At 54.0% G+C, this 13828-nt stretch overlaps 1 protein-coding gene across 1 annotated transcript; it reads left to right on the plus strand.

Annotated features, from left to right (window-relative positions):
* Positions 1-3908: 3908 nt before the first annotated feature.
* Positions 3909-11012, plus strand: BDZ83DRAFT_752432 (beta-ketoacyl synthase domain-containing protein; the record flags this gene model as incomplete). The annotated part of the gene is made up of 5 exons (XM_060514201.1): positions 3909-4611; positions 4662-4872; positions 4943-5148; positions 5205-10120; positions 10173-11012. 5 exons carry the CDS (start codon positions 3909-3911, stop codon positions 11010-11012), a joined length of 6876 nt encoding a protein of 2291 aa, XP_060364743.1.
* Between the last annotated feature and the right edge of the window lie 2816 nt (positions 11013-13828).

Genomic DNA, 13828 nt, shown 5'->3' on the forward strand with positions numbered 1-13828 from the left:
AGTCGAGGAATGCCTGCCAGTGGGCTTCTCTGCAGAGAGAGGCAAGACACTTGGCAGATAGTCTGATAGACGTGGCAGGCTGCCAGTCAGCCTCTGGGCATCCCGAGATCCGAACCCTCGGTCGACGCGTTGGTGATGCACTGGTGCAACCGATGACATGTTGGTTGTGAAGTGGACTACTTTGGGCTGGACTTCGGTCCGGCTCTTGTCACCTTGTAAGCTTGAAACGGGATAAGAAAATGCCCGCGCGGGGGCGCAGTGTGGGTGTGACGGTCTCGTCTATCTGACTAGAACGGGCGAGGAGATGAGCAGAGCGGGATGGGTGGGATAGTCAGAAAGTGTGCTGAAGAGTATGATGAGCTTGAGTGAGAATGTGGGATTGGAAGGTTGTGAGAGTGCGCTTGTGCGTACATATCGGAGAGTAAGCGAGGGTGAAAGGCGGGTGAGAGAGATTGGGCGATTGAGTGGCTTGGGGGATGAGTGAGTGAGTGAGCAGCGCCCACGGTAGGCGCGTGTGTTTGCAGAGAAGGAAACATTGTTTTGCAAAGATGCGTTTCTTTGGAACACGGCCGTTCGCTGACTTGCAGAACGACTTGACGGGATGTGGTTAGATGAGCTAGGATGGAACAGGACACATTGGGGGATGAGAGTTCTCGTATGTGATCCTTGAGTGAGTGAGGACAGCGCAGGGTGAGTTAGTGGGTATGGGCAGGATTCAGGTACACGGTGACAAACGAAGCGTACTGCAGCACGGCAAAGTCCGAGGTACCTCCGTGAGATTCTAGCTGTACTCGAGCTAGGATGACCGTAGAATCAGACTAACGCCTGCGCAAATCGAGTGCGGTGCAGGGACAAGGCCTCTAGTGTGGCTGGCGCGTGTCAAATAAGAGCTTTGATGGTGCAACGGCACGGGAAGGAGGTGCGACGGAGGGCGCGCTTGTGATTTGGAAGCTGCCAAAGCTTTCTGACAGAAGCAGTTTTAGAAACACCCTTCATGCCTTGGGTTCTCTGCCAGTGACAACGAATAGAACCGGGATAGGGAGTCGAAGCCTGAATGCGAGACCGAACTTTCTTGACTCGATGGAGTAGCGGTTACAATTGTTGTTGTCGAGAAGGATGATGTGTAATTAGTTGTGTCTGAGAGATGTGGAAATGTTCAAGGGAGCTGGGCTGAGGTGCGAGTGGAAGTATTGCGGAGAGTTTCCATAGGGGTGGACCAGAGAAACGGGTATGGAGTATTAAGCAGGACAATGTCTTAGACAGTATAGTACGATAAGAAGGGTAGATGCGATAGGCCGATAAGACGATGAAGTGGATATGGTCATATGCGGTGCAACCCGACGCGACCTTACGTTGACTTCATCCTCTCCGTCCTCATCTCTCGTTTCTCCCAATCGCCCATCGCCAGGTTGGGCGAAAAGAGCCAAGGTAAGCCCATTCGGGCGATAGATCCGACTATCCCTTTTTCGGGATCCTGCACCAACACCTGCATATGGTGCCGTTCGAAGGCTGCATTTTCCACCTGCAATCACTGCGAACTCTCTGCAGCTCGGATCTGCCGCCGCGTTTTTCTTTACCTTCAACCCCTGCTTTCTTCCCCCTCCTCTCCTCAGATGTCTCGCCCGCCGGATACTGTTCCAAGCTCAGGTATACTACAGATACTGCTGTTCCCTCAGGGCTGCTGCTGAGTGCCCACTCAATGCCGTTCGCTGGGCTGTCTTACAGTAAGACAGACGTTGGAACGGTCCTGGGCTCTTTCTTATTCATCTGTACATGAACCGGCACCGCATACCTTGTCAGAGGGTCTCGGTTTGCTTGATGCGATAGGCCTCTGTCCTGATCCTGACCATGTCATCGGGACGAAAGTGGGCAGGGAACAGACGCAACGCCTCGACACCTCCGCCGCTGCTATCGTGAACATCGGTGCTTTTGACACAAGACGCACTCTTTTCTAAACCGAACAACAAACGAGCGCCGATAACCAGACCAACTAAACATGAGAGCAGATGAAGAAACAAGCTCCGCCACGTTGGGTTTCTCCAGTAAATGTTCTGCAGAATCCACAGAACCCGCAGATATTCCCAGCAAATAGGACCAGACGGATGCCTGGAGATGGGGGGAAATATGCACTCCGCCCCATCATCTCTTCTACGGGCAGCTTTCAAAGCTGCTCTGCCTCTTTCTCAGTGTCTCTCTGGGTGTGTCTCGTTCGGTGGGATGGCAAGATGGTCATTCTGGGGCCAGAAGCTGCAGGATCCCATCCTTCTTGCTCTCCCTTGGCACTGGATTACTGGGTCGCCACTGCAGCGGCAACTTCCAGACATCGGCCGCAAAATGGCTCCCAGAGTCCCTAGTAAATCCTCACAGAGCCTCCTCAAGTTGATGGGGCTCAAAGAACCTCTGGGAAGCCAATCATGGCGGCGAACGAAACTTACATAAGCAGGAACAAAGTTCTCCACTCCGGCCCGCTAGGCCGAGTCGGGACCATGCCGCAATGACCTCGTCTCTCACGTCCACGGAGCACACTGCGTGCTGCGTTGCCATGCAGTGCTGTGCTTGGCTTTGCTGCTTCCAATGCTGCTGCTCCACCTCCTGATGGCCCAGCTCGCCGTTGCTGCTGCTTCACGGTCCAACGCTTCAGTGGAGTGATCCACCCCCAAGAGAATCCCCAGCCGTTTACCGCGTAGTGCGCCGTACCGGTGCAGACACCATGGCAACTCCCCTCGACGACGACTTCACCACCTCACCTCCGAACCACGCCACCGGGCTCCCGTCCGGGAGGTTCGAGTGTTCATTGCGCTCCCTTGTATTGGTCCGAGTCAAACGTCCGGCTTCTGCACTCTGCAAGGAAACTGCATACCAGACTGCATACCAGCCTGGCAGTGCCGCTCAATTGCAAACAAACTAAGGCACCTCTTCACGCCATCAGCATCCAGCAAATCAAGGGCAAACCGCCTTGCAGTTGATCATGTCTCCGAATCACGGTGACCGATTGGACATGGAAACACCCCCTTGAACGATGAACCGTCGGCACTGCTTCTCGCCGCTGAAAGGACCGCATATCCCTCCTGTCCCTTCTCCAGTGATGCGCGAATATGACGAACGGATATACCAATTTGCCCACACATTACGCATAATCAGTTCATGAAGACTTGCTTTTGACCAGATTAACCATAGACATGGTACAAGCTTCTTGCCTCGGCCGCCACTGGGCCACTTCCCTCGTGCTGATGCTGGCCAGTCCTCCCTGGTGAATCTGGGGGAGGCGACGTCGTGGTGAGCAGGGACTGCCGCTGCTCCGCTGCTCCGGGTCGACATGGGCAACCCGGCATCGGATGTGCCCTGGCACCTCTCCGTGATGGTCCTTTTTTCGTTCCTGGCATGCGCCCAGTATGCACGTTCGGGATCTCCCTATGATCTACCTAACCGTCAGGCAAATCTAAATCACACAGGCTAGTCTGTGCGAGGAACTCCGGCCGACTTGGCGATCTGATCACCAACCAGTCCCTTCCATGTCAACTCACTCGCGACGGAGCGAGCACCATCAAGTGTGATATTTCCCCATGGCCGTTGATCAGCTAAAAACCCTACGAAGAATCCCAACCAGGACCAGGAAAGAAGTTTCGTCACACTCACTCATCTCAACGAGGCTTGGTACGTACTCCCATATCAATCCGGCCTGCCCTCTTCCAAGCCCCAAGTTTTCTATCTAGAGCACACGCAGTCCGCCTTTCGTTTCTTCCTCCTCCTCATCCACATTCTTCCCTTCTTCTTTTGGTCATTGTAAGGAACGCCTAGAGCGCCGGAACCTTCGCTGTCACTTTCATCGTTGCTTTCGACGAATGCTTGCCGAATAGATTCGACACATACAAGCGGTTTCCGCCAATCTCCCTCCTCCACCCTTCATCATGGCGCCCGGCGTGCTGTCCTACTCCTCATCGGGGACATCGCCATCGGCAAGTCCTGTCATGATGACCCCGATCGATCACTCCGATACCACATCCGATGGCTTCACTAGCCTGTCCGTGGGGCCCCTAGACGGTGTCGGCCTCAACATCCACGGACAATCAACAAATGGTCACTCCAACGGCCACTCCAACGGCAGTGCCAGTGCCCATGCGACGAGCCAGGGCTACACCAACCCCGTCGGCGGCAGCGACGCCGGCTTGAAGCAGATGCCCATCGCCATCGTCGGTATGGCCTGCCGTATGCCCGGCAGCGTCTCCAGCCCCGCCGAGTTCTGGGAGCTGTGCTCCCGCGCCAGAACTGGCTTCACTCCCGTGCCCAAGGAGCGCTTCAACCACGAGGCATTCTACCACCCGAACCCGGGCAAGACTGGAGCTTACCACGCAGAGGGTGGTAACTTCTTGGACGTCGACCTGGCGTCGTTCGATGCCCCCTTCTTCGGTTTGACGGAGAAGGAGGCCATCTCCATGGACCCCCAGCAGCGTCTTCTGCTTGAGTGCACATTCGAGGCCCTCGAGAACGCTGGTATTCCCAAGCACACGATCGTTGGAAAAGACGTCGGTGTCTTTGTCGGCGGCAGCTTCGCCGAGTACGAGAGTCACTTGTTCAGGGACAGTGACACGATCCCCATGCACCAGGCCACAGGTATGAGCATAACCCCTGTACCCCAGACGTTGCGCTAATATACGGTTCAGGATGTGCCCATGCGATGCAGTCCAACAGACTCTCACATTTCTTCGATCTCAGGGGACCGAGTTTCACAGCAGACACAGCTTGCTCAGCAAGTTTGGTCGCCCTGCACTTGGCGTGCCAGAGTTTGCGTGCCGGCGAGTCAACCTCAGCGATTGTTGGTGGTTGCCATCTGAACATGCTGCCCGAGTTCTGGATTTCCTTCTCGTCTTGCAGGTAAGCATACGCTGCACGCTTGGATGCTTTTCGTCGCACTTTTTCTTCGATACTAACACAATGACTGCAGACTGCTCGCGGACTCTGGCCGATCTATTGCCTTTGACCAGCGCGGTACCGGTTTCGGCCGTGGCGAAGGTTGTGGTATGATCATCCTGAAGCCCCTCGATCAGGCCATCAGAGACAACGACTCAATCCGTGCCGTCATCAGAGGCACTGGTATCAACCAGGATGGCAAGACGCCTGGTATCACTATGCCCAGTGGGCAAGCACAGGGTATGCAACATTGTATCTAGTCTTTCCATGAAACCATTTACTAACAATCTTCACAGAGAAGCTCATGAGGCAGATCTACAGAAACGCAGGTCTTGACCCCAATGACTGCGGTTATGTCGAGGCCCACGGCACTGGTACCAAGGTCGGTGACCCGATTGAGGCCACTGCTATCCACAATGTCATTGGTCAGAACAGATCAACGAAGGATCCCTTGTTCATCGGCTCAGTGAAGTCGAACATTGGTCACTTGGAAGCGGCGTCTGGTATCGCTGGTATCATCAAGGCAACCATGATGCTGGAGAGAGGTTTCCTCCTTCCCAACCACGACTTCAAGAAGCCCAATGAGAAGATTCCATGGAAGGAGTGGAACATGAAGGTTCCTGCCACCCAAAGGCCCTTCCCTAAGAACAAGAAGTACATCAGTGTCAACAACTTCGGGTTCGGTGGCACCAACGCACACGTTGTTCTTGAGAAGGCACCTCACACCGGTGCCCCCAAGAAGGACAACAAGAACCTCCCTCCTCCCGATAACAAGAAGGTCAAGAGCACCAAGAAGATCTACGTCTTGTCTGCCAATGACAAGAACTCTGTCGGTGCCGTCATGAAGAACCTCGTTGTCTACCTCGAGCAGAGACCTGAGATTTTCCAGAACGATCTCATGGACAACATCGCGTACACCCTTGGTTCGCGTCGCTCCATGCTCCCGTGGAGGGTTGCCATCCCCGCCACTGACTCTTTCGAGCTTATCGAGACCCTCAACAGCGGCAAGGTCATTCCCGGCAAGGAGACTGAGCCCTTGAGAATTGGTTTCGTCTTCACTGGTCAGGGTGCTCAGTGGTGGGGCATGGGTCGCGAATTGTACGGCCAGTACCCCATTTATACTGCCGCGATTGACAGGGCCGACGAGTGCCTGAGGAAGTTGGGTGCTGAGTGGTCCCTCATCGAGGAGCTCAGCAAAGACCAAGAATCTTCCAAGGTTTCCGAGGCTCACATCTCTCAGCCGGCTTGCAGTGCTGTTCAGCTTGCATTGACTGACCTTCTCCGCACATGGGGTATTCGCCCCGCGGCTGTTGCTGGTCACTCTTCTGGTGAAATCGGCGCCGCATACGCTGCCGGTATCATTGGCTTCGAGGCTGCCATGGCCATCGCCTACCACAGAGGACGCCTCATCCCCATCCTGAAGCAACGAAACCCTGATCTTCAGGGCTCCATGATGGCCGTTGGCGGAACCAAGGAGGAAGTTCAGCCCATGATCGACGCTCTCAAGCAACAACAGGTCAGAATCGCCTGCTACAACAGCCCCTCCAGTTTGACCATCTCCGGTGATTCCGCAGCTCTGGGCGAGCTTGAGAAGAACCTTGAGGACAAGCAGATGTTCAACAGACGCCTCCAGGTTGAGACTGCTTACCACTCGCACCACATGAACCTTGTTGCCAAGGAATATCGCGAGTCCATCTCTGAGCTTCCCCATCCTCAGACTACCGATGTCCGCTTCCACTCTTCCCTCTACGGACACCAGATCGACGGCTTCGAGTGCCAGGCTCACTACTGGGTCAACAACCTTACCTGCCCTGTGCGCTTCTCTGAGGCTCTTGAGACCATGTTGGAGCCAGTTGGCGAGCACAAAACTGGCGTCAACATGATCATCGAGTTGGGTCCTCACTCTGCTCTCCAAGGCCCCATCAAGCAGATCCTGAAGCACGTCGGAGAGGCTGCCATGAAGGTGCCTTACGCTTCCCCCCTTGTCCGTAAGAAGGATGCCGTTGAGTCTGCGATGGATTTGGCCTGCAACCTGATCACTAAGGGTGCCATTCTCAACATGGATAACGTCAACTTCCCCAACCTGAAGAAGAAGCCGTCACTATTGACTGATCTTCCTCGCTATGCCTGGAACTACCAGAACAAGTACTGGCAAGAGTCCCGTATGACTCAAATGCACAAGTACCGCAAGTCGCCCAGAAACGACCTGATCGGCCTTGAGGCCATCTACTCCAGCGATCTCGAGCCGACATGGAGAAACATCGTCCACTTGGATGATCTTCCTTGGCTTCGCCATCACGCGATTCAGTCGGTGACAATCTTCCCCATCTCTGCCTTCATCGGCATGGCCTTGGAGGCTTCCGCTCAGTGGGCTCAGCGCAAGGAAATCTCATTCGAGAAGTACGAGCTGAGAGATGTCTCCGTCGTCAAGCCCTTGGCTCTGCAGGATGCTGATGTTGAGATGACTATCAATCTGCGCCCCCACCAGGAGACCAATTTGACGGCATCCGAGACCTGGAAAGAGTTCCGCATTTGCTCTTGGTCTCACGGCAGTGGCTGGACAGAGCACTGTGTTGGTCTCATCGCTCTCCACGGCACTGAGACTAACGAGGTCGATGGCAAGGAACAGAAGCTTGCCGCTCTTCGCGGAGCTGAGGCTACCATGAAGGCCAGCGAGGGCCCTGAGGCTGTTGCCGTCGCGGAGAACGACATGTACGAGCGCCTGACTGAGCTTGGCGTCGGCTACGGACCATCTTTCCAGTGCATCAAGGAATGCAAGGCGTCGAACAAGTACTCCACTGGTATCATTTCATCCTTCGATGTTGCGGCCGACATGCCCAACCACTACCAGACCAGCTCTGTCCTTCACCCTACCTTCTTGGAGTCCGTCATTGAGATGTACTGGCCCATCCTTGGGGCCGGTCGTACTGACATCAACACGGTCTACCTTCCCTCTTCCATCGGTCGCATGTCCATCTCTCGCGACATCACCGCCCTCACCAAGGAGGTTGGCAGCACTCTCAAGGCATACTGCAAGGCTGACTTCCCTGCCGAGGCTCGCTCTACCAAGGTCTCTGTCTTCGCCACCTCAGAAGCTAATGACTTGGTCATTGAGATTGACGAGCTCACCGTTTCTCCCATCATTGACGGAGAGACTGAGCTGGCCAGCAACCCTGCCCGCGAGCTTTGCTACAAGCTTGAGTGGGAGGAGATTGGAACTCTGAAGTCACTGTCTGGCAAGTCCAAGACCAAGATCAACGGTGCCTCCGGTGTCAAGGTTGATGCTCCTTTGCCCGATGTTGACGTCGCCATCATCCACGGTGACTCCAACTCTCAGCAGATGCTGGCCAATGGCCTAGCAATTGCTCTGGCCAGCGCAACCTCCAGACTACCTGAGATGGGTACCATGCACGAAGTCAACACCGAGGGCAAGCTTACCGTCGTCCTCACTGAGATTGAGCAACCTTTCCTTGCCAACCCTACCAAGGAGCAGTTTGCTGAAGTCCGTGGCATGCTTGCCGGTGTTCAGGGCTGCTTGTGGGTCGTCCGTGGTGCCTACGACAAGGCTACGTCACCTGAGTCCAACATGATTATCGGTCTCAGCAGAACCGTTCGCTCTGAGACTGTTCTGCCCTTCGCCACCCTTGACCTGGATGACAACAATCAGCTTGATGAGGACGATTCTGCTGCAGTTATCTTTGAGATCTTCAAGCTCGCCTTCGGTGCTAGTGCCTCGTCCACCAGCGAACTTGAGTTCATGGAGCGATCTGGCAAGCTCTCCACTCCCCGCATCGTTCACGATGAGGACATGAATGAGTTCGTCCACCGCGAGACCAACCCCAGCGTTGTTGAGATGCAGCCTTTTGGCAAGGATAACCGATGCCTCAAGATGGAGTTCTCTACTCCCGGTGCCATTGAGACGGTGCACTTCGTTGACGACGTTGCTGCCACTCAGCCTCTTGGTGACAACGAGATTGAGTTCGACGTTAAGGCCGTTGGCATGAACCTCCGCGATGTCATGATCGCCAAGGGCCAGATCCCCGAGGCTGACAAGCACGCTCTTGGTGTCGAGGCTTCCGGTATCGTCACCAGGGTTGGCTCTGCTGTGAAGGCCCACAAGGCCGGCGACCGCATCGCCGCCCTCACCATCAGCCATGGTGCCTATGCTACCCGCACTCGCACCACCGCTGCCAACGTCATGACCATGCCCTCCAAGATGTCCTTCGAGGATGCCTCCACCCTTCCCTTGGCTTACTGCACTGCCTACTACAGCTTGGTCGAGCAGGCCCGCCTCCGTGAGGGCCAGCGCATTCTGGTTCACTCTGCCGGTGGTGGCATTGGTCAGGCTTCAGTCTGCCTCGCTAAGATGATCGGTGCCGAGATTTTCGTCACTGTCAGCACCGCTGCCAAGAAGAAGCTTCTCATGCAGCACTACAACGTTCCTGAGGACCATATCTTCTACAGCCGCAACACCACCTGGAGAGCTGCCGTTAGACGCGCGACCAACGACGAGGGTGTTGACGTTGTTCTCAACACCCTTCCCGGTGCTGATGCCCTGAGAGAGAGCTGGGCTTGCCTCAGCCGCTTCGGTTGCCTCGTTGATGTTCGCAGGAAGGATGGCTCTCGCGCCACCCGCCTCGACATGGGCCAGTCTGACAGCAACGCCTCCTTCCTCAGCGTTGACATCTTCGGCCTTGCCGCAGAGAGGCCTAAGATTATGGAGAGACTCGTCTCTGATGTCTCCAAGCTTCTTGCCGATGACCAGCTCCGACCCATTGACCCTGCCACCGTTTTCCCCGTGTCCTGCATGGAGACAGCCTTCAAGACGTTGCAATCCACCCAGGGCCCTGGCAAGTTGGTTGTTGTTCCTCATGCTGAGGATGTCGTCATGGCTACTCCTTCCAAGGCTGCCAAAGCCCTTCTGAAGCCTGATGCTACCTACCTCCTCATCGGTGGTACTGGCGGTCTCGGCCGCAGCATGTCCAGGTGGATGGTTGCTCATGGCGCCAGGAACCTTGTTCTCCTCTCTCGCAGTGGCTCTGCCACCGGCAAGGTCAAGGAGCTCATCGACGAGGCTGCCAACGATGGTGCCCACATCACCGTCCGCCCTTGCAACGTCGCCGACAAGTCTAGCGTTGAGCAGTTGTTCAACACTGGCCTCAAGGGTCTTCCTCCCGTCCGTGGTGTCATCCACGGTGCCATGGTCCTTCGTGTATGTTATTCATCTTATTTCCCCCACACTCTATGTACTAACATCAGTCTAGGACGTTCTTTTCGAGCAAATGACCTACAACGACTATACCTCAGTCACCGAGTCCAAGGTCCAGGGTGCATGGAACTTCCACAATGCCCTCCAGGAGCGCCAGACTGAGCTTGACTTCTTCATTGCCATCTCTTCTGCTGCCGGAGCTGTCGGTAACCGTGGTCAAGCCGCCTATGCCGCCGCCAACTGCTTCCTCAACGCCTTCGTCCAGCATCGTCTTGCCCTTGGTCTGCCCGCTACTTCTCTCGACTTGACCGCTGTCTCTGATGCCGGTTACCTGGCCGATGGTAGTGCCGAGCGTGCTGCCGAGGTCGCCAAAAACTTGGGATCCGACAGCATCTGCGAGGCCGAGGTGCTTGCCCTCATCGGCGCATCCATCTCGAACAAGACTTCCGTTTGCAACCACCACGTCATCACTGGTATGCGCATCACGCCCAGCGTCCAGCCCTTCTGGACACCCGATGCCAAGTTTAAGGCTCTCCGCCTAGCTGCTGAGGAGCTTGCCGCTGCCGAGGCTGGTGCCAACGGTGCCGTCTCACTCAACGCTGCCCTCAAGGCGTCGCGCAGCGAGGCAGAGGCTATGGAGGTTGTCTGCCGTGGGTTGGTCGAGAAGATTGCCGCCGTCCTCATGATGGAGATTGAGGATCTCGACGTCACCCGCAGCTTGTCCCACTACCCGCTTGACTCGCTCGTCGCCATCGAGATTCGTAACTTCATCACCCGCGAGTTCGAGGCCAACATGCAGGTTCTCGAGTTGTTGAGCAGTGGTAGCATCCAGACTCTCACCAAGGCTGTGTGCAAGAAGAGCAAGCTTTGCGTCGGGTTTGACTGGAGCAACTAGAGACTGGCCAACGACATCTGGAGAGATACAAGAGATGAAAGAAAGAGTTATGGGCATCATCATACTACGAAGACATGAAGACGAGTGAGTAGTTTTTATTAGATTGTTAGTGTTTTTTTTTCGGAGATATCGTTAAAGATATAATGGGGGCGCTTTCATGAGGATACGGATTGTACTTGTATGAGTCGAGGGCATGGGATACAACTTGATGGGAGGATATACACAGGGAACATGGTGGTCACACGGGACACAAGGGCGATCAGAACCACAATTCTGCAGTCTCCTTACTATTACTAGTTGTTATGAGTGAGTTGTAACAAGTTTTATCTGTATTTCGTGTGGGAACGCTATGGAAACTGGCAAGGGACAACACTGGGAGAAACAGTTCAGCGGAACTTGGGAGAGAAAGGTCTTGAATGGACCACAGCTGAGGCTGAGAGGGGGAGATACAGTGGAGATTGGAAATCATCGGGTCAGGCATTGTGGAGTTTTGATGTCATCTACATTTGTTATTTTCCTTAGCTTATTACCTAGTGTTGAATCATTGTTATCCTTTTTCCTTAGAAATTGTTGTTCTCCGAAGTCCTTTTTTTTATTCCTCTAACACCCACACTTGATTCAACTTAGGCCTCCATCTTGCAGGCCCATCATACAGCTCCAGAAGAACAAGAGGTATTTCTCGCTCGTCTTGCAATCCTTATGGGCCTTCGCATCCATCGGTGTGCGGCCCAAGCCGTCCCATAGATCAAGATGCCCCGTGAGCCTGCCAGTCCCTATTAGTTGCTCAGCTAGCGCCACACAGCCGGAAAAAATAGCCTCCCACAAGGTCTTTTGCCCTGGCTTGTCGTGTGGGTTTGGATCAGCCCCCGCCATGTCGAGGGGCAATTTGATTGTTTCCATGGTCCTTTGCACCTCTCCAATCCCTTTTTCTAGGAAGCGATTTGACAATTCCAGATATTCCTCCTTCTGCTGCGGAAGACACCGGGCTTGTACCCCAAGTATCTCTGGAGGCTGCATTGACTTTGCTTGCTTCGAGAAGACAGTTGATGACGAAGCTGCTCCCACGTTACGCTCCTAGAATCAGAGGCGCTCTTCCATCCCAGTCCCCTCGGTTGACATTAACCCTGTTTTTCAGAAGCAGGAGCTTGATCATGTTGTCATAGCATTTTAGATTGCATGGATCAATGGAGCCCAGCCGCTACTGTCCGCCTCGTTGATATCGAAACGAATTATGCAGCTTGTAGCCATATACTTTACTACGGCATAGTGCCTTAGTCGGAATGCGATAAACAATAGTTGATTCATTGTTGTCTTTGTAGATCACCGCAGCATGAGACTCGATCAGGTAATTCATTAGGTCTGGACAGTTATTAAAGATAGCGAAGAACAGTGGGTTGTAAATCGCTCGGCGCTTCCTTTCAATACGCTCCTAGCTTGGCTCCAGCTTTGACAGCCTGACCTGCAACCGATGAAGCAGATTATCCAAATAAATATGGCATCGCGAGCCTCTCAATAGGTCCAATATGCAGGAAGAGCAGAGGGGGAGGGGTTGCGAGCAGAGTTCTGGGAAAACGTTGGGGTGGATGAGGTTGATCACTTTTGCTTGGCCCCAGGCCGTGGTCCTTCTGACCCCTTTACTGTCGTATCTGGCTATTACAATCAACCTCCTTTGATCCTCTCTTCAACCATCGGGCCGATAATCAGCCGAGGACCAGTTCGCCTTGCAGAGTGCCTGGCTGTGTTGGTTCAATGGTTGGGCACTTTTTCGCACCGAGAGCGAAAAGCGATAGGCGAGTATTTGCTTACGAAACTACGTCAGAACAGCACGATAGCTTACTGACGTGCAGGGGACAGCAACTCAACGAACTAGCTCACTAGCTAATCTCTCCCCGAGTTCCACCGACAGAGTGCCTACTGCTCTAGTGTCGCAGGGGTAAGCAGCATACCAGTAATTCGGCAGGCTCCATGTATGGAGTAGCCCGCTATTGGTAAGGAGAGTTCCATGTCACTTTCCGAGCTCTGCAACCAGGGGTTGGACTTGTAGAGGACATTCCTAGGTGACTCGTGAGGCCGAGCCTCTGAATACGAAGCATACCTATGAGACGAGGACCAGGAACCGAAACCAAAATGATCATCATGTCAGTCCAATATCCATGTCCACAGAGAAGCACAAGTGATCGTTCAGCTATCATTTGATGAGTCGTCATGTCACGGGTATTCTCATGGCAGACTTGATCACACCAAAAGATTCGAATGGGAATTGAGCCAATTTTCTCCGCCCCATCATATTCTGCACATCGTAATAGCGATTCCAGGTTAAGGAAGCAATGACTCAGGTTTCTGAGGGCAAATGGCACGTTCAGATCCTAGTATGCCGATTTCGAGAACAGCTCTTCCTTGTCTCGGCCCTTACATTTGTGCTAGTTTAGCCACAATTGCCTGTGAGAAAAGTATTAGATGGCATCACATTCTTGCTATTCGATCTTCATCGATACAAAAATGCATCCTGTCAAGTAAATGTGTACGTGCTTGCAGTCGAGCTTTAATGAGGGGGAGAAACCGTTTGGCTACATCTAATACCTTAGGAGAAGATAGGGGAGTGGACCAGAAGCCCGGCATTTATGTCCCTCTTTTGATCTTGCAGGCTAAAAACTCCCTTGAGTTCATTTCATTTGCAGCCTTCCTCATGTTAATAACACCCAGCAATACTCTAGCGGGATCCTAGTAGAGGGATGCGGGCCGCTGGTGTGTGGGACATGGCAAAGGTCTTTGCCGGCATATTGTACGTAGAGTGTACAGCGTAACGGCGTAAAGGG

The sequence above is a fragment of the Colletotrichum acutatum genome (assembly GCF_030867785.1).
Source record: "Colletotrichum acutatum strain CBS 112980 chromosome Unknown BDZ83scaffold_49, whole genome shotgun sequence".
NCBI lineage: Eukaryota > Fungi > Ascomycota > Sordariomycetes > Glomerellales > Glomerellaceae > Colletotrichum > Colletotrichum acutatum.